This window comes from Perca fluviatilis, chromosome 4, assembly GCF_010015445.1.
Source record: "Perca fluviatilis chromosome 4, GENO_Pfluv_1.0, whole genome shotgun sequence".
In the NCBI taxonomy this organism is placed as follows: domain Eukaryota; kingdom Metazoa; phylum Chordata; class Actinopteri; order Perciformes; family Percidae; genus Perca; species Perca fluviatilis.
This window is the reverse complement of record NC_053115.1, coordinates 7,356,295-7,377,671: the sequence shown is the minus strand read 5'-3', so window position 1 is coordinate 7,377,671 and position 21,377 is coordinate 7,356,295. Positions and strand designations below refer to the sequence as shown.

Sequence of the window (21,377 nt, the reverse complement as noted above, 5' to 3'; positions counted from 1 at the left end):
GAGCAAATAATACCACGTTACTGCTTGGTGAGTATTCAGTTTATTCTGTAAAGATTCAGAAGTGTAGAAAGGATGATACAACAGTGCTTTATGATCAGACTATTTCATAAAAGTGATCATAACACCGTAAGTCCAGATTCCACTATCTCAAACCAAAATAAATTTGTAACATTCGACACAAGTGCATACACTGCTGGTAGGAGATCAACCTCCAATTTCACTTTGGATGGTATAGCACCGTTCATAGCTATTAGCAGCTTGACAAAGATGCAGCTTAATAGGATTCATGTAGTGACTGTATGTTTATATAAACACAAGAAAATTCAGAGGAGAGCAAAGATCTCCTCATTTGGCTCTCTAGCTAGCACAATATCTCACTCTGTCAGTGTCTAGGGATCAAATTGATAATTTAGCTTTAAACAACATTTCGCCAGTAACAATATTAGATATAATGACAGCTTAAAGTTAAACATCTCCAAGTGTACAGAAAGCAGCACAAGATTTTTTTTCACAGATATAGACGAACAGTGACCATTGATGCACTGGCATGTATTTTTTTTTTCTTCTTTTTTTCAGGACAGCACGGTAGCTGGAAAGCAAGGTGATGGACAGACAGGTCATATAAACATGGACAGAGCTGAGTAAGGCAACATTAGCGTGACAGGCTTCTCTCTGTTCAGTTTGCAGGGCAGTGTAGTGTATTGATCTTGACGGAGCTGTCAATACCTTTACTGTGGGGCAGTGGGATTTGTAGCATTGCTGTCTTCATTAGTGCATTGTATATAGTCTCTTGCGGTAGCTGAACTGCAAAGTGATCACCAACATTTATACAGATCTAAATAAACCATGTTTGATTGCATCTGGACTTACAGTGACTATAGAAGAGTAAATAGAATTGAAAAAACAAATAACGGAAAAAGTAAAATTCAAGGCAGTGCTGAAGTACTGGTTGCTAAAAAAGTAAAAAATATCACAAAGCCAACAATAAGATTTCCTTGACACGTCTTTTGTTTGTCCAGTCAGTACAAACCCTCTTTAGTGCAGTTTCAATCATATATATATATATTTCTCCCTCTGACCCCAAAACAATATCTCTCAGCCCTATCCTATCCTATCTTTGCTCATTCAAGTCAGTTTTCCAGTCAGTGTGCGTCTTTTCTCTTTCTTTGATCCCTCGTACTGACCTCATTGTGCACCCTCCCCACACAACCACAAAGAAGCATGAAATGCTTAAACATCACAGGACTCAAAGGTGAGAAGTTCTTTCTTTTGACGATGGCAGGAAGTGATGGCAGATGGAAGAGGAGGAGGAGGGGTGGGGGGTATTCACAGTTACAGTCAGAGTCCAACGGTCCAGCTACAATCACATCTGCTGTCATTATGAACACTCTTGTTAGACCACGGCCAGGGGAGCAAGCCAGCCTTTAAACATCATGCTCCTCTGGCGCGATTGGGCCTGCTTCATCACACCTCCAGCAGCTCCATCCTCAGGCGATCCCTATCAGCAACACACACACACACACACACACACACACACACACACACACACACACACACACACACACACACACACACACACACACACACACACACACACACACACACACACACACACACACACACACACACACAAACCAAACATGCACACATCGTGAGGACCTGATTGAAAAGTTCCTGTTGTATTATTTCTATTGTAATGTGAGGTACTGGGAGGAAACATTGTAAAAAGATGCCTGTGTACGGGTTAACTTGCCTCTTGGAAATCCATCTCACCAAAGACAATTGTCATGATTTATTCACATATATTAGCATGCGCTCTAAATCTATAATTCAACGGGCCAGACTCCTACTTATCTAAAAATAGCTTCTTAAACACAGACCTTTGATTGCCTGAATAAGCTACTCAGCATGAGTACCTGTACACACTTCTCCTGCCTCCTTTTTACTGTACATCACGCAACCATGACTACAAACAACAAGCTGTCATGCTTTCATCACTCCACCTGGCTTACACTGTTTTTGCTTTCTTGATGGATAAATAGCACTAAGCTTTGTAAATTATCACAAGGCACTGTGAATAAGAAGTGTATCTTACTTTACGAGATTTTATCACACTTTGTAATTCGAGCATTGTGACTGAAGTACCTGGCCTGATTGGCATCCGTCTGTTTTTCAATGAGTGACTGACTGGCCACTGGCTGCTGGTGGTCTTCTGCTCTCTCTGACCAGGGATCCTGCAGGTCTCTCGGCTGCGCCGACTCTTCAGCTCGGGCTCGCTCAATGCTCCCCTCAGACGCCATCAGACCAAGCAGCGGAGAGTATGAATCCTGCCACACAACCCGCTGCCCTGAGTTTAGTCCTGCATCTCCTTCAAGGTGCTTGTTTGTGTCTTTCTCAACAAGTTTCTTTTTGGCCACTGGAGAGTCCTTTGGAGACTCGGCTTCAGCATCTCCGTGGCTCCTCACTTCCACTGTTACTGCGGGCGGTCGTTGATAGGTCTCCAGCCACTTCAGCTGCCCGTTCTTGTGGCTGTACCGGCTGTCGCTGAACCAGCGCACCACCTCTGACTTGGGAAGGCCTGTCTGGACGCTTAAGTCCTCGTACTGCTGACTGCTGGGCCAGCGGGTGTTGGAGAAAATCTGTCGGAGGATGTGCAGCTGCTGGGGGGTCTTGTTGGCCCAGGGGGGGGAGAAAGACGGCTGAGAAGCAGAATCCTCAGCTGTATCAGACTTATGATCTTGGTGTACAATCTCAGATGTAGTATCTGGTTCATTCATCTTAAGCCTTTTGAAGTTGATCTTGATGGGGTCAATTTTCCGCTCTGGGCAGCTTCTGTCTCTAGCAAACGGGTCCTCCTCCTTGATGAGTTGCTGTAAGATTGACATGCCTTTTATGGGAAAGTCCTTGTTGCATTTACCCTCATCTAAAATAGATGAGCTGCTTTTTGTAATGACAGTATTGCTGGTGCTTTCAGTTGGGGGTTTGCTGGCATGGTTCAGGTTAGGGACACTGTCATTACAGGTAGTACTGGGGTATTCATTGCTAATACTGCTGTTGTTGGTCTTGTGGATGTAGTTTTTGTGTTCATCGTCAGGATTCGCGGCGTGGGCCTGCTCTTGTGGACTGACGATGCTGCTGTTATGATTGTTGCAGGTGATGTTGGATTTGCTGGTGTTATCGATGATTACTTGACTCTTGGTACTGTTTGAACCTTCCAATCCGATTGGTGAACTGTTGCTTTGGACGTATGTTTTCCCGTTGGTGTCGGCAACACAGCGCTCATCATTATTGCTAATGTTGGTAGAGCAAGTGGTGATGCTGTTAATGCTGTTGGTTGGGCTGCTGTTATGCACCGTTTTCCGGGTGACAGTCTCAACACCATTACTGCTGCTGGAATAGCTGCTGATGCTGCTGCTACTACTGCAACTACTGCTGCTACTGCTGCTTCGACTGCTGCTGGTGCTACTGGCGCAACCGCTGCTTCCAGCCATGTCCAGGCCGAGGCCATTGCTCTTGTCTAGCTCCACAGTGGGTTGAGTATTCTTGGTCAGTACCTGTGTTGTTCTGACTACAGATGGGAACGTTGGGGGGACAATTGGAGTAGAATACGAGACCCTAGTGACATGGGGGTTGGTTGACATGCTTGCCTGTGTGGCCATGACTCCGACAGGCCTGGTTTTCATATTGTTGTAGGGAACTTTGGCCATCTGAAAGTTTGGTCCTTTTGAGCCTTGATGGGCAGTGACAGTGTGATGGGTTACAATGTGATTAATGTGCCGTGGTGTAGTGGGTTGCTTTTGAGGTGCTCCACCCTGGAACACTGTGTTGAACATCTTTCTCCTGGCCTCTTCGATCTCTTCAGGAGACCAGCTTATGCCCTGCTTGAGCCTTTGGGCAGTAAACCACAGTTTGATCTGCTCTTCGGGGAACTCTGAGACCACCGTCAGGTAGCAGAGTTCGGCTTTGGTCGGGTAGGGGAACTTGCCAAAGGACGTCTTGAGAAAGCTGCTGGTGTCCATGGCGGCATCGTAGGTGGGGATGCTGCTGAGAGGGATCATCACCTTTGGAAGGTCTTTATTGGAAGCAGAGAAGGGGGGAGAGTAAAGGGAGGGAGTGTGCTGGTGAAAGACTTGGTTGGACACTGTCGTCTTAGTCACATGAGCGACAGTGGTCCTCGGCATAGCTGGGGCGCCAGAAAGACTGAGAGCCCCGTTTTGGAGTTCAGGCACATTTGTCAGCATGCTGGGATCTACATCCTTTCCAGTGTTTATCTTCCGTACCTCCACGGTGTGAGAAACCACAATTTTTTTGTGCTCCCCCTTGGCTTTCATCATCTTTGCAATCGGTGTTTTGGTGAGGGAGATCCCAGATTCTCTGTTGTCTTCTGCGCTGTCTGTGAAGAGACTTTGCTCCACTGTTGTCACTCCATCCCTCTTGTTGACAGTTAGGGAGGCAGTGACCAAGCCCTCCATTATTTTAGGGTGGGCGGTAGCGTTATGCAGAGCCAGAGCCTCAAAGCGGACGACTGATACCCCACAGTTCAGGCAGTAGAAAGTGGGCTGGGCCCTGAAGTCTAAGTGGCAGTTGTGCATGTGATCCAAAAAGTAGTTTAGATCTCTGGACTCGAAACGGCACTTTGGGCAGCTGTATGTACCTCCTTTCTGCATCTCGCTGCCACTTTTGGATTTGAAGGAGCTGTGAGAGAAATGGCCAGACTCTTCTCCAGAGATGCTGAGTATGCTGTCTTCTGGGATCGTTGGTAGGAGTTCTGGTAGCGAGCCCAGTATGATTTCCTCACGCACATGTTTGGATTTGGATGGTATCATGCAGGGTACAGTGGATTTCCTCTTGCTGGCCATTGTGCAGCTTTGTGTAAATGGTGTGAGTGATTGCTTGTCCGGTATGATGAGAACAGAGGGTGGGTGGAGAGTGGAGAGGGTTGAATGGAGTTTAGTGTCATGGACCAGCCACTATGAGATCACAGTGTTTCTTCATGCCCTCTGCCACTTCAGGACTCCTGTCACATGGACAAGTTCAACAGCTCCCAGGGAACCTGTAAGGAAAAAGTACAAAAGAGAGAGAGAGAGAGAGAGAGAGAGAGCCCATCTTTAATTTAGTAATTACAGAAAAAAAAATGGCAATATGGTACTTAAAATGACATAAAAACCTAGCAGATTTATAGTCTATGCTTTGAGAAAATTCATGAAAACATGAAATATTCATACGTGAAAGCCCCACACAGGGTAATAAGTGTAGGTGGAAATACAGTGTGATAAGAGTAGGTGGTATTTAGCAGCATTACAGCACTAAAGTAAGAGTCTAAGGCTTTATTTCTGAAAAAAAAAAAATAAACTTTTGCATTATGCTTATAATCAAAAATGAAGGTTACATTCAATTACTGTACAGAAAGAGGTAAAGTGGAGTGTGCTCATTAGACATTTTTTCAAATGGCATCAGAGTTCATGACCATCATTATTAAAGTTTTAAAATCACATTTAGCTAATTTCCTAATTATTGAAAAATAAATATATAACATTAAATAAATCAAGAAAATCTACGAAAAAAAAAAAAATCTTCAGGGCACCACACTCACACACTTCTTCAATCAATGCAGCCTGTTCGTGTTCTGGTTCTTTACTTGAATTTACAGACTCCACAGCCATAGGTGTGGCTCTTCTATGAAGTGATAGCATTTGTCCACTGAACTATATTTTAGTAAAAATAACATAAGTCACGTAATAAAAATGCTGGTTGGCACCAAGATTAATGTTAATAATAAATAGAATAATAATAAATGGGATATGCTAGGTTTGAATTAGTGTTCTTAGTTGCCAGATGCTACCTGCCTCGCTCCAGGAAAGACTTAATATCAGTAAATAAATATCATCCACACATCACTACCTTAGGGATTTACCACCTATTGAGTGGACTACATTTCACCACTCCAAAATGATAGCGCTGGGTGTATCTAACCCTACCAGCTGTTCCACATTGTCTGCAGCAACCACAAATATGCAAAAATATGCACGCAGGTGTATGCGTTTGTCTCCCAAAAATATTTGGTAAACTTTTTTTTTTTTTTATGTATAGGTATTATTGTTTTAAATAAGGATTTTTCTTTTTCTTTTTTAAATGTTATATGTTCAAAATGTGTCACATGCTGTGGGCCATGCTGTCTTGTGTGTCTTTGGTTTGATATTGTAGAGCAGACATATGAAGGTTAAATTACTTTGCTGGAGTGAGTGAGCATTTTACTGCCACACTTGGATGGGAGCCATATATTTTACATTGGACGTTACAGTGTACCTTTCCGGCATAATGTAGTGTCAAGAGGGAAAACCAGGTGACTGTGTGTGTGTGTGTGTGTGTGTGTGTGTGTGTGTGTGTGTGTGTGTATTCCCAGCAGTCAGCCAACAACAGTTCAGTTAAGGACCTGGAACATTCTCATAAGGTCTGAGAAGGTTACTGCAAACACATCTGAAGCCTTTTACAAGCTGCAGGCTCAAACCATTTCATCCGACACGTGTTCAACAAGCAGCATGGCGTCACATGCATGCATGTATGCATACAATCACTGGATGCACACATCCATTAGCAAACCACATCCACTGGCTTTCCCTTCCTTTAACACCCCAGTCACAAGGATGGTTACGGATTGTCTCTGCAGTCTTCAACATTTCTCCTGTTTTTTCTCCGCATTATGAAGTGAATAACATGCCTCTGTTCTCTCACAAAGGCACACATATTTAACAAAGTCTGTAGGACAAGGATGCACTCTAGCCTGTGTTTCATTAGCGATACAGCTGGTTTTTATAGTCATTTTAACACTGGAAAGAACAAAACGTGAAAAAAAATATCAAAGTGGAGACCTAGCTCTGCACCCTCTGCCCTCTGCATGAACCTTTGACACACACACACACACACACACACACACACACACACACACACACACACACACACACACACACACACACACACACACACACACACACACACACACACACACACACACACACACACACCCACACACACACACACACACACACACACACACACCCCCTCTGTATATCACTCTCATCTTCCTTTCCGAGACTGGAGAAGCATTGATGTGTGACATGCTGCTAAAAAAAATAATCTCATCCTATCATCATCTATCTATATCATTCAGGCTTTGCCTTGTCCTGCAAGCTTATCATTTTGGGGAAAAACATCAGCTGCACAAATTCAACCATCACCCAAAACATGGTTCCTGTTGAAAAACCAGCATACCTCAACATCTCAAACTGCATTTTGCCGTTAACAAAGAAAAGAATTTTCTTTTGTCATGCTGCGTTTGTACACAGTGAACAGCACTTTCACAGACTTTGGTTTTACTGCATCCACGTGCATGATCACCACGGCCGGCTGGATGGTAAATAAAAGATGAACCTGTTCCAGAATTAAAACCCTCAAATGACTGGCCAACAGTACACACTGATCCCAGACAGACTGTGACATCCTTCTTGTATCTACCTCTTTTTAATTTCTACTGAAGCCTGCTGATTTCTGACAAAAAACAACAACTAAACAAAACAAACAAACAGAGAAAGTAGGTCACCAGCATCTTATGCAGTAATCCCAGTTCGCTGCATCCAGACGCGGGCATGTGCTGTATGTTTTGCCGCCAGAGAGGTCATGATATCCTCTGACGGCACACTCGATTAACCCCTGTTGAGGACATGGCGTTCATTGGGTTTGTTCCGCTGAACGAGGGATTTAGAAGTCGGCTTTCACGCAGCAGAGGGATGTAGTCATGCATATCTGAAACAACTGTGTGAGAGAAGTCACTATGCTATAGAACAAAATCAGTGTTGGCTCAGTTTTAGCTGTGCTGAAGTGATTCATTTTGTTTGTCCCACAGACAGCACACCCCGCATGTCAGGATGTTTCAGAAAATAAAGGTGATGGAGAAGGTAACTTGGTCCCGGCGGTTGGCTGCGGCTGAGGTAGCAGCCCCCGAGAGGGGACGCTGTTCTGCGACGATACGGATGCTGGCCTAGTACAGAAGAAAAAACGCCCCACTTCCTGCATGAGAAAACCCAAGACAAGCCAAAAGTTGAGAAAGGTTACATAAAGAATCAGGTCACCTATCAAAAGAATGGCCGCTTTATCTGGCGAGTGAGACGTGCAATCAGACACAAGACAAGGGCTTCCCAGACAGGGAGCCGCTGAATGGTTCCCTCTGAAAAGCCAGGCCTTGTGTTTCAGCGACGGAGGTAGACAACGCTCAGACGATCACTGTCCCCAGTGTGTCGTATGTCCTTGCACTGGCACTGGATCTGTGGCACAGGGGGAGGAAACTCTTTTCATCTCAGCGGACCACGGGAGTCGTATCTGAAGTGAGGGAAAGTGGCAGAGCTCTCAGACGTGCTTTCTGGACACCCACGCTTAGCGTAAGCAGAGGGGCCTTGTTCGCCGAACTAAAGCCACATCTGGACCATTCAACTTTTTAAAAAACAAGCGTTTCAAAACAAATGGGATTAGTCTAGGTTTAAATATTGATGGGATTTATACGTTCCGCCTCATTTAATAGCAGCTTTAAGATGTACAGGAGGGCCTCCCGTATGTGCTCTTTCACTGTCATTTCCATAACAATATTATATTTACATCTCATTAATATTTAATTATGTTCTCTATATTTTCACATGGCAAACGGCTGAGTGTGCTACTCCCATTTCGGCAAAACCAATTGAAAGAAAGCAGCATGTATTCCCTTTCATCACCTCATAAACTGCTGCAGTAATTACAATATTTCAACAGAAAAAAAAACATGCCCGATCTACAGCGAGCTGCTACCAGCGGAAAGGGAGGCGAGGCTGCAAAGTGGTTGCTAAACATTAAAATTTAATTCAAAACAGTGCACTGATTCAGACACAGATTGTTGGGTCACCTACAGTTGACATTAACAAATAGAGATTGGCGTTTTTGTTGTGCCACCTGTCACATGAATGAGAATGTGAAGCCTGGAGGAGGAAGGACAAAGGAAGACAAAACTCAGACATTTGGGAGTGAAGTGAGAGGATGACTGATGATGATGACAGGCTCTGCTGTTTCAATATTCCTCCCCGCTGACATCTCGTAGGCACACATCTCCTCACACCCCCCCCCCTCACCTCCGCGACATTTAGCACCTGCACTGTTCTGAACATCTTTCTCTTTGAAATAAATAACTGGCAAGGAGTCTCTTGATGCGTAAAGAAGAGGAAAAAATAAAAACAGGCTTAAATTCTCTCACTTCTAAAAATATTTGTTTTGCGTGTAATTTGCTTTGACAGTGATCTGCTGTTGTCTTGAGAGTCCGCTTAAAAAAAATCTGACAAAAAAAAATGACCCGCCGTCCGCTGAGGGTTTGGGCAGAGAGGGGGGGAACTCCTGACAAATACATTTGAATGATCAACAAATCTGTTTAGCGGAAACATTTTGGGAACAATGTCCATTAAATAGATTAACGTCATGCAAGTGGATCAGCTGGACAAAATAAATATAAGCCAGAGAGCAATTACGGTCTTGCACAGAGAAGAGATTGGGAACAATGGCGCCTCATTTATAAGGGAAACGTGATCCAGCGCTGGGAGCCTTTAGACGGCTGACTGTCGAATTGTAATTGTTCTGTTTCCTGGGTGTCTCCTGTGCCCATTATGCTGCCACGGTGGACTAATGTGGACTTTGTATTGACAGTAAAGGTGGACAGGTTTCAGTTTGGGGACATCTTTTGCGTGAATGGCACTGTATGTTTGCCAGCATGAATAAGTGTCGGGCTCTAGTGTTACGTGTGCTGAAAAACAATTCAGACTCATCAGGGTCCTTAGCACAGTGCTAATACAGCACACAAGTTCACACCGTCTTCACCGCCTGTCCGTCCAGCTGAAGAAATGCTGGGGCTTCAGTGTGCATACGCCGTCTCCACTGCGCGCTCTAAATTTTTCCACATGGGTGTGTTTGTGTGCGTATAAGCGTCTGAATGTCTGTGATGCAGGTGTTGTCAGCCATCTCGTCTTCCTCTTTCTCCTCCACACACACACACACACACACACACACACACACACACACACACACACAACTAACCCCCTTACCTCCATGACTGCAGCCTCATCCACTGGGAGACCAGTTGGTGGTGCCACTCATGTGTTAACATCGCCATGGCAACCCCTCTCTTCCCCTTGCCCACCACGCCACACACACAGCGAAGTCACTCGCCCACACCCACCAACCTCAAGACAAAACACACACACACACACACACACACACACACACACACACACACACACACACACACACACACACACACACACACACACACACACACACACACACACACACACACACACACACACACACACACACAATTCCCTGGACTGCATCCGGTGCAGGGCAAACTTAATCCACATGCTCTGCCAGCCATCTTTGAAAAGTCCATTCATGGGTCAAGCCTCTTTCAAATAACTTTGAGTGAGGTCCGCAACAACAACTTGGCTTTTTCTTTCTTAATCGGGTCGTAGGGATACAAAAATCCCAGCTCCACTGTTCTTATGTTTGTGACAGAGATTGCTAAAAGAAATATTGCAGCCATACACGCTGCAAATGACCTCCTGTCAGTGTTATTGTCTTGCTAAATCGGTGCATAGGCCTGGAGACGGAGGTGCTACAGTACATACCTACTGCACTCTGCCTGTCTCAGCATCTTTTGTGTTAGTGTCACTGTTGAAATCTTACATTGTTTTCCGAACCCTTCAATCTGTGGCCCAGATGAATGACAGACAAATAAACCATGGTGCGCAGAGAAAAAAAATCTGAGTCATGCATCACTTTTGATGAATAACTTCTTCAGTTCTGTAGCCAAGACTACAGGCATTCATTTAGCAACTTAAGAAGAAAAGGAAGAAAGATGGCGGCGTACCGCACATTCTACTGTCCATCCTAAAATGGCTGACATCACAGCCTCCTATAACTGCCAAAGCCTGGCAAATGCCAGCTCCTGCTGACCAAACCTTTCTTGCACAGGACAGAGAAAGTGGCAGGGGCTCTTTCTCCACTAGCCCCAAGGTTTTTCCCCCCTCTCATTGCTGGGGCGTTTCTTTTGGTTGGAACTGTGCAAACATGCCGTTTTAGTGAGGCTTTTGAGTGGTCTGGGCTTCGATACGACATTGGTCCAATGACAAAGGCAATACCAAAAAGGATGAAAGACCCAAATAAAAGTGAACCTGTATAGAACGCCGTCCTTTCTGGTGGGAAAACATAGGACTCGGCATTGTGGTTCGGAGAATTTTCTCCCAATTTGTTAGGATCATGAGGTATGCCGCTATCATGACTGCTTGTTTGTATAAAAAACGGCTGTAAAATAGATCTGGTTGGCATTAGATTAGATTGATTTTCTTCTCTGAACTTAAGGAATGTTATACACTCCATGTCAACTAAATCTGCAAATCATGACCATATGACCTCCCTTGGTATTCTCTGGCAGGGAATTCATTTTGAACTGTGGGAGGCGCCCAAAAACATAACATATAAAGTGTTGTTAGAAATCAGAACACCAAATCCTGAAAAGTACAGTATTCCGAAATATGAGATGTGGCATGTGCAGAGAAGCTGTTTCGCCGAGGGGAGTGGGCTACATTGTGTCTGTGTATACACACTCCGCTGTGGCCATAACGAAAACTGTGAGCTGTGCCTAATTGCAGGGAGTGAGGGATGAAAGGCAATATGCCTGGCCTCATTAGAGTAGTTCCGAGAAGGGAGATGGAAGACTGTTCCCAGGGATCCACAAAGGGAATTGACATTCCCCCAGTGTAAGCATCCTGCTGGAGTGAAATCCTCCACACACACACTGAACTCACCGGGCCAAACTGGGCCAAGCTGAACCCGATCTGCCGGATCCGCACAGCAAGAGCTCATTTACCTTTGTTTAGCCGGTCTTCACACACACCACACATGCCTGAAAATTAACTATCGGAGTGCAGAAATGTCCACTAAACACACTTGAAGTCACTCTCCATAGTCTAAACACCAACTCTCTCAGGAAAACTTCAGTGGCAGAAGTGTTGCGCAGTCATTTCCATGACCTACATTATATATATATAACAAGCTTACATGGTTAAATAATTAAAATACCTTTAAAAAATTGCCAACGATCCATGCCTGAGCTGGCTGCTTGAATAATATGTTGTCACTTGTGTTATGGACACTGGACTCACACATCATCAACAGAGGCAACATTAGTCAGCACAGAGGTCCCTCCCCTAAAGGCAGAGGGAGACACATGGCATCCAGAGCTGGGTAAATATACAGATAGAAAATGTGATCGTACACGAACTGATATTTTTAATACATGCCTCACTGATAATCCACATTTTGCAAAATATCTGTGTGCTCCTGGAATGACCAGCTCACCTTACTGTACTGTATATGTTTCAGTATGTGTGTGTGTGTGTGTGTGTGTGAGAGAGTAGGGCAGCAGCACATGTTGGCAAAAGGAAGAGGAGGAAATGAAAGAAAAAGAGTCCTGTGCATAGAGATACAGGCCTACCTTTTTGCTCAGGAAAGAGGAAGAAATGTGTAGAGAGTGAGCGATCAATAGATGAAAACTGATACTTGGCATCTAGTTTGATCATCTATGGACTCGGAGGCTTCTTATATCAGTCAATAAGACTGCTATAGCACTGTGTTCAGAAGTCTTTCACAACTAAAAGCACACTCACACTCACGGCACAGTGGGGAAATACAGCGCGTTGTGCAATAAAATAAGCAGATACGCCACATTGTATAGCGCGAGAAGGAGCGCAAATCCAGCCAGACGGAGGATCCGTTTTTGTAACTGTAACAAACTGACGAGTTAACCCGTTTCACTCCATTCACAAGAGTGTGGGGCAACACACTGCCTCGAAGCCTACTTGCTAAAGGCGATCTGGCACTCTATATAACCTTATGAATATTCCCAAAAATCCTCCACCCCCCTCCTCCACCTACTGTCGCCATTTTATACATTGGCGACTTCATATAAACTGCCTTGACTACAGCACCAGATGAAAATTCAATATTCAATAGCGAGGCTTAATTTCAGTAAACAACTTTGGAGATCGCACCTCGCCAATAATGAGTTATTCGCGTTTTGGAAGAGTAGATGTGTCCTTACCTCAACAGTCGGTGGGAAAAATGGAATCCGACATTAATATATAAATGAATAATATTGGATTAGCTCCGATCGTTGCGTTTTGAGAAGAAGAGGAGGCGAGCAGGGGGTGGGAGCTCTCCTCAAGTGAACCCGGTGAACTGGCGTGAACCCGTCAGTGACCACGGCAAGGTACATTACATTACATTACCTTTCCACCCCTCAGCCACACTGCATGGAGACGGCAAAACAACTATGGTCGGCGGTGCAGGACGAGGCAGCTCCAAAAAAATTATAGCGAGTGTATTTCCTATGAACACGTGATTCGGAGCGTCATCCAAAATCCAAAAGCCCTTTCATCTAAAATTTTGGAGAGGGGCGGGGATGTGATGGGGATGTGTGTGCGTGTGAGTGTGTAGAAGGGGAGGAGGGGAGCGGGGGTATGTATACTGAGCCCAGTGCACATGTCGTTATAGGGGGTAAGGCAATGCTCTAACAGATTGGGTTATGCATAGCTACAATGGCGCCGTGGAGCCGGGTGAACAGATGGATTGTGTTGTGTAAATTTGGGATTTGTTCAGTGTTCAGTGGTCTATCATTTCTGTGAGCTTCATCATCCAATTGGGTCACATGTTTTTTTTTTTTTCAATAGATGCCTGCCGTTTTTAGAAGAACAAAAATCTTGATGGGCTACTATGAATATTAATCGTTGTGGGAATTGCCATTTAAAGCACCATTAGCCCACCGGCTTAAAATAGACTTTTACGCACACGCGTAAAACCAATTTACGCAGATGCACAGTAAGGTGTTCATATATATTTTCATAGTTAAAAATAATCAGACATATTTTCTTTAATCAAATTACCAATGTTAGTTATGTCTTGTTGTGAATAGGGGGTATAAGCTTGTGATCCTCATGACCCTGTTGGCCTTTTATGCGTGAAAGCGCAGAGGCCCAAAGCAGACACAAGTTTAGAATAAGGGTTTAAGAAAACAATTAATTAGAGAAGAACTACCTTTATATATTTTGGAAGGATATTCAAAAACATATAAATAAGTCATATCAACAAGAGAAGTAGAATATTGTAGTAGGCTAATAAAACATGAATAGTATTACATATGATAATGCCACTCTAAAACCACTGAGTATTATGGACACATTATATGTCTACTTAGAAATATAATATGACAGATTTAGATATGTGTACAATTTGTGAGTGTGTGACAAGTAGACTACAGCCAAAGACCTCCAGCATATGCAACATAAATACAACACCCTCAATGTCTGTGTCTGACATATAGGGTTACAGGCCTCCATTATTTAGGAAACATGGATTTGCTCTTCCCTCCCAGTTTGTCCTGACTGGGTTCAGACGTTGCCTGTAGCTGTGGCTGTGTACAGTCAGGATACACAAAGATTATCTATCTGGAAGATGAATCACTCAATTGTACAGCAAAAACCCAGCCTCTGGTTCCGGTCTGTAGGAGCGAGACTTGTACTTACGCATGATCTGGTATAGTATAGGACTAAAAGACATGTGCCTCAAATATGACAAAATGCAACTTTTTTGTGCACATATATTCTGGTGCTATGTTCTACTTTTTCTATTTTGAAGTTTCTGTAAGACCATTTCTGGAAGACTAGATGCTGCAAATTTCGACTAAAGCTCGAGGTTATGTAACCTACAGTAAAGGGTCACCACAGGTGTCACCAAATCCACTTGACAGATTGTCAGCACTATTCAAGTTTAGATGGAGGCGAGGATGTATTCAAATCTTAGACCATTTTTTGTAGTTTGTAGTCATTGTAAGTTAACCCCCAGCATCCACCAGAAATAGATAATGTTGCTATAGTTACCAAAGGTGTGTCCACCTTTGCGCTCTGGTTTAATAAATATTGAATGAATATATTTGATATTTGAATTGAAACGAAAACTATTTAACTGATGTTCTTGTGACAGTCCGATAAGCCTTGTTAAAAAAAAACATGTCTATAAGAATGTAGGCTATAAAAAAATACTTTATGTGTGTCTATCTTCCTATAAAGTGTAAGGGAAACCCTTGCCAGGAAGTTTATACTGAGATTGAGGCTACTGGTCCCAAGAAATCCCAACGTACACGGTACTAGGGGAAAGCGCCAGAGTGAGGGCTCTGTGCTCTTCCCTGCTCTCTGCGGTGTAACCTGATCAGGGCAGAGCAGGGGGTGTACAGGAGGCTTGTTTGCATCCAAATGAGCCAATGAGATCGGCTTTACATTAGACTGACAGTCGGCCTCAGCGAGCCCGGAGACGCCATTCTGGTCTGACAACCGCTCGACAGCCAATACGGATCCACGACGGACAGGAACGGAGGGAAAAACCAAGATACAAATCTGACTTCCTGTAGGTCAAAACGTTACCTGTCACCTCACCTGCGGTACGGTCGAGTCTTTTTCGAGGAGAAAGGGGGAACAAAATCCACAACAATGGCTCTGTCACAGTGCCTGGACGACTCACCTCTGAGGTTGGCTCCGAAACACACCGGGGTCGAGGACCTGAACCTGCAGGAGGTGTACAACGAGAGACACCGACTGGCACTGGAGGAGCTGCTGTCGGCCGGGCTCGACAACTTTCTGGACTTCCTCAGGAAAGAGAGGATCCCCAACTTTCTGTCGGACGACGAGATGCAGCGGATCAGGAACGCCGCCGTGCCCCCGTGCGGTGTGTCCCTCCACGGGGAGGACCAGGCACTGGAGCAGTCGCTCAGCAGCTCCCTGGACTGCTCCTCCGTCACCTATTTCCCCGAGGTGTCGGACGTGGAGCCACCGCTGCTGGAGATCGGCTGGCCCGCCTTCACCGCCGGCTCCTACCGAGGAGTCACACGGGCCGTGGCGCACTTCCAGCCCAGCTACGGCGAGTGCATATATAGCTGCAAGGAGGCTGCGAGGCGTATGATTAAAAGTGCCAGAGAGGTATGCACAAATAAAGTATTAAAAGCATAGCTGCATACTCGTCTTCTAATAATCACCTTTTACAGTTTTCTATTATTTCCTAAATATCCTACAGGCACTGGTAGCATAGTGATATTCTTGCAAGGGACAATGCTGTATAATATCTTGTTGTGTTCTGTTTTTGTATTTTCTATCCCAACATTGTTTCACATATTTTCTAAGCCTAAAGGCTACAGTGATAACATGGCAGCATGGTTTTATGTGGTATCCTAACAGGATTTTTTTTATTTGTCAAATTCAAATTGATATTTTAGGTGTGTGTGTGTGTGTGTGTGTGTGTGTGTGTGTGTGTGTGTGTGTGTGTATAGTCACTCAAAACATGTTTGGAGGGAAAACTCAAGTTCTAAATCTTCTTTGTATAATCCCTAAAATACATGCCAGACTTTCCCCATGGAATTTCTTTGATCAGTTTGTAATTTGAAAGGTTTTTGAAGTCTTGATCAGAAAGAAAGCAGTGACCAAAAGGATCAAACAAACAAAAACACGACATGAATATTCATGGTGATGCTACTGACAGACTGTCTACTGACTGTCACTCTAGCCTCTGTTTAAAAAAAAAAAAAAAAATCCAACACGAAGGGAGTGTGAGAGCTTCAGCAGCACCTCAGGCCTGTGGAGGGCCTGCGTGCCAGATGTGCCTCGACTTGCTTTGCTCTATCAAAGTTTGCATTCCCTCTTCATCTGGTTTCTCTCTCTCGTTGGTTTCTGTTAAAATGTAGTGTTGTGTATATACAGTGCACTGGTAATCAGTTTTGAAACCTTAGAAAATATTCTCAATCAAGTTTGACCGTTTGGTCGTCTGTCTTTTTGTAATGTTAAACCACTGACTGTAACAACCCAACGTGCATCTACAGTATGGTCGGCTCACAGGAACAACCTGGTCCTGCATTTCAGTGAAATGTAACCGTTTTTAGGGTTGGGCATCGAGAACCGATTCCTACTTGGAATCTTTTCAAAAATTACGATTCCATCGGAATCGTAATTTTCGTTTCTTTATTGGAATCGTTTGGAGGATTTGGTTTCAAATCTGAACATGGGTTCCAAATTTAACAGGCACAAGTTTTGGTTTCTGTAGCAGCCAGGTGCTTGTTGTGTTGCAGCCTTGGAGTAAGTAAGCGGTGCTCTAGTGTGGCTTTATTTTACATTGAAAAAGCCCTGTATAACTGTAAACCACCATTGAATCAAAATAAAACTTTCCTCTTCTTTGTGAAGTAAGCATGTGACCCATTGCAACTCCACCCCTCAAAAAATCGGAATCGATAAGAACCGGAATCGAAAGGAAGAATTGGAATCGGAGTTGTTAAAATCCAAATGATGCCCAACCCTACTGTTTTTACACATTTTCCTAAAGCACCCCCACGCTATCATCCAAATAAGGTGGGGGGCTCACTGTTAAAGCTGCATGTGGATAACACCAGTTTGAAGCAATAAATCTGAGCTATGTAAACATCCGTGTCTAATCCTCAACACACAACCTTTACCACAGCATGTGAAATTCCTCGCGAAAAAGAGAAATCTCAGTGCGAACCGAAGCTCAGGAAAATGGAGGCAAGCCATACAGGGCACCTACTTCTCTCCTGTTTAAAGTAACTTGTTTGCTGACCAAGTGTTATTGCCGATTGCCATGGTAACAGACCACAGTCAATAGAAAGCTCATCAGCACGCACATTACTGGGAGTGTGCCTGAAAGAGATTCACAGCTCTGTTTGAATAAGGCATTGCATTTGACAATAATAAAAACTGTCATGTGCTACATCTGCGAGAACACGGCTGCGAAAAGGAATTCTATTATATTACCTCCTGTAATTTTCCACTGCAGGTGATTGCCATAGTTACAGACTCCCTGACCGACCTGGATATCTTTAAGGATCTTCAGGAGGCATGCTCCCACCGCAAAGTCCCTGTCTACATCCTGCTGGACCAATCATGTGCTCCTGCTTTCCTCAAGATGTGCAGAAATGTCGGTGTTTGCCTGGATGACCTTCGGGTATGTGGTGGGCCTGTAAAGCTGGGCGTGGCTCTGTGTACAAAATAAAAACATCAGATGGCATCAAATTAAAATATGTCCTTTAAAATTTAATACGACTGGGTGGGTCTGCACTTATCTCTCACTCCTGTTCTTTCTCTTCTTTTTTTAACCCTTTCAGCAAATGAGAGTGCGAACTATAACTGGTACAACTTATTACATGAGATCAGGTGCAAGGATTACTGGGGAAGTTCATGAGAGGTTCATGCTGATTGATGGAAACAAAGTGGCTACAGGTTCTTACAGGTAAAAGGCTTCTAACCATTTTACCTAATATCAAAATCCCCAGATTTATCAGACAAAAGTAATACAATTTTCTTGCTGGGTTTGGATAATTGTACCTGCTTACTTTCATTCACGCATGTTGTTAAATCCCATTTCTGTGCAGGTACAACTGGACTGATGGCAAACTAAACAGCAGCAACCTAATCGAGCTTTCTGGTCAGATAACGGAGAGATTTGACGAGGAGTTCCGCATCCTCTACGCCCAGTCTCTACCTATAAACGTTCGAGGACCTCCAAGTGTCCGAAACAGCAGCATCTACGAGCATCTCCTCATCAAACACTCCTTCACCTCCTCCCCTCAACTGGCCAGAGAGAGGCCAGTGTGTCTGACCAGCACGCCCAGCCGCAACCCCTTAAACTCAGCTGTCCAGCCGTCGCGTGAACCATCGACTCCAGATGGTCGTAAAACCAACACGGTGTCCGACTCCTCCACCGTAGGTGAGGAGTGGACCGAGCAGCAGCACATGCAGGAGGAGATCCTGGCCGGTAGCACCACTCAGTGCTTCCCTGCAAATCAGATAGCGGAGAAAGAGCCAGCGACCCCCAGCCCCGTCTCATGCCACGCCTCCACTCAGACCAGCCAGTCATTTATGGACAGTGACACCCAGACTGACCTCCAGCTCACACCAGACCCCAACCTTATCACACCAACGAGCACAGGGCCAAACCAGGCCACCTCTCCCTCCTTTCCGTCTCCCGGGCAGAGCTCGCCCACCCAGGCAGCTCCACACGGCACCTTAAAGGACTCCTTACACAAGCTGACCAAAGAGCGCCAGCACCACTACTCCACCATCCGCTCCAAGCTGGAGCGGATGGTGACCACCTTGTCCCAGAGGCGAGAGCTAGCGGACGTCACCAACATGACTCAGGGGTCTGGCGCTCACAGCACGCAGAGGGTACACAAAGACTGTAAGCAAGAACCAAACCCCAGACTGCTTGTTGAAAGTGCGGGCATGGGCACATGGCCAAGAGCCAGATGTGTACACTAGTTTGTCTCCAGGGATTTCAGGGGATGGAGCGGGGAAGAGCTATTGGAAGGTTTCTTGAGGATCCTCTGTTTCAAATAAATGGTTTTGGCTCATGCAGTAGAATTCTAGCTTTCTTCTATTTGTCTTGTCTGCAGTGCCCACTTGTGTCCCTTTCATTCAGTGTCCCGTCCATGTCAAAGCTCTTTTTCGTGTATGTTAACAGAATTGTAATTGACAGAAATTCTATTTTTAACCAAAGACATGGTGCAATATTCTTTTGACCATGCCAGTTTAATGAAAATAATTTGCCGAGGTGGTTAAAACTGGATAATATCTGCTGTAGTATGAGTGAAAATGCATTGTGCAAGTGCCGTTTTGGTTATTTAAACACATTTGGCTGCTGTAACTGCATTAGAACAACATTCCAGAGAGCAGCTGGCTCTCACTGTGCTTTGCTAATAAACAAAGCTAGATTTTTGCTAGATGAGTGCTTCTTGACTTTTGTCTTTTCTAACACTTCCTACATATCCACCCTTTTGTGTTCGCTTTCAGCTCCATCACAGTTGAAACTGTAATCAAATCCTTGTGAAGAATATCTTGGGGAAAAAAAATGTGTTAAAAAGTTATAGGTCACACGAGGAAACAAAGTGACTTCCCAAAGAGAATGAGCACCTGCGCCTTATGCGCTGCAGTGCCTTCATGCAATTAGTTGAGAGACAGCATCTGTGATACTGGCACCTCTGCTGATTACATAGCCAATCACAGTTGCTGTCCAGGGCGGATTTGGAGAAGAATCTCTGTCACAGAATACGATGAATGCTTCTCTACGCACAGATTATTGTCAATATCGTTCTTGGACAAAGAGAATTCAAATTTGTATGCACCAGTGAAGCAGGGTGGTTTAGCATTTGTGTAAAACTCCATATTAGCAATAATCTACTTTTAAATTATTCTGAATCATGGTTCTACGTGGTGTGCTGCTGAGCCTGGCACAAACAGTGTTTATGTCTTCATATCTCGCATCTAAGCACAAAGGTCCTGTGAATGATCAAAGCTTGTGAGGCGTCGTGATACTTGTGCTCAGAATGCCTTGAGTTATAAATGTATTACTCACTCTGAGCTTTATGTGACTAATGTTTAACTGTAGTGAGAAGATTAGGTGTGTAAACTGTCTCGTATCAAGATGTACAGATAGCTTGATTCAAAGAGGAAGGAGACCAGTTGCATGTGGTTTCAGAATCAGTAGGTGATCATAGGATTGTGTTTAAAGAATGCAAACTATGAGTACATTTCTTTCTTGCAGTAGGTTTAAATGGTGAAAACAAACCTACGGCAGCAAACTTAGCTATTTAATCTATTTATTTCACAGTAGACATGCAGAGTTATACACAGACTAATTTGAACAAAAATTGGTAACACTTTACTTGAAGGTATCTACATATGTCATGACACATGAACTCTAACCCTAACTCTAACCATAACTTGTCATGACAAAAACTGAATGACACTTACTAAAAGAAGCGTTATGTCATACATTTTTGACTTGTTTATAATGTTCATGACACGTTCATGATAGTGTCATGTCACTCTTATGTAGATACCTTCAAGTAAAGTGTAACCCAAGGGGTTGCATTATAAACCTTTTACAACAGCCCACATTTTCTAAATACTGTAGATGAACTAATTGATGATGAAGCATTTCAAGTTGGTACTCAATGACTTGAATATAGGCCTAATTCATATTACAACATATGTTGTATAGTAGTCTGCCATTTTTAAAAATGGCTTATAAGTAAAATTTTTGAGGTGTTTGTACTTAACTTGAGTATATAATTTTTTTTTGCTACTTTATAATATAATATTATGATATAATATATGTTTTGCTCCACTACAGCAATAGTAGTATCTGACCGTTACTTTATTATAATTTTATACACAAAATATGAGATGATCTTATAAATAATG

The 21,377-nt window shown here is 43.9% G+C and overlaps 2 protein-coding genes across 5 annotated transcripts; one reads left to right on the top strand and one right to left on the bottom strand.

Moving 5' to 3' along the window:
• Window positions 1-21: 21 nt before the first annotated feature.
• On the bottom strand, window positions 22-15,732 carry si:ch211-232b12.5 (zinc fingers and homeoboxes protein 3). 4 transcript variants are annotated; one of them, XM_039797259.1, is made up of 4 exons: window positions 13,169-13,447; window positions 12,148-12,275; window positions 2,146-5,053; window positions 22-1,498 (listed from the first exon to the last, which is right to left on the bottom strand). In XM_039797259.1, exons 3-4 carry the CDS (start codon window positions 4,857-4,859, stop codon window positions 1,465-1,467), a joined length of 2,748 nt encoding a protein of 915 aa, XP_039653193.1. In that variant the 5' UTR covers window positions 4,860-5,053; window positions 12,148-12,275; window positions 13,169-13,447; the 3' UTR covers window positions 22-1,464. The 4 variants fall into 4 exon arrangements, with proteins under 4 accessions (XP_039653193.1, XP_039653195.1, XP_039653194.1 ...); XM_039797261.1 differs by lacking the exons at window positions 12,148-12,275; window positions 13,169-13,447 and adding an exon at window positions 15,640-15,732; XM_039797260.1 differs by lacking the exon at window positions 12,148-12,275 and having other exon boundaries at window positions 13,356-13,477.
• fam83d (family with sequence similarity 83 member D) lies at window positions 15,267-19,900 on the top strand. Its single transcript, XM_039797262.1, has 4 exons — window positions 15,267-16,094; window positions 17,953-18,120; window positions 18,281-18,405; window positions 18,548-19,900. The coding sequence occupies exons 1-4, from the start codon at window positions 15,609-15,611 to the stop codon at window positions 19,431-19,433; spliced, it is 1,665 nt and encodes a 554-aa protein (XP_039653196.1). The 5' UTR covers window positions 15,267-15,608; the 3' UTR covers window positions 19,434-19,900.
• The last annotated feature ends 1,477 nt before the right edge of the window (window positions 19,901-21,377 follow it).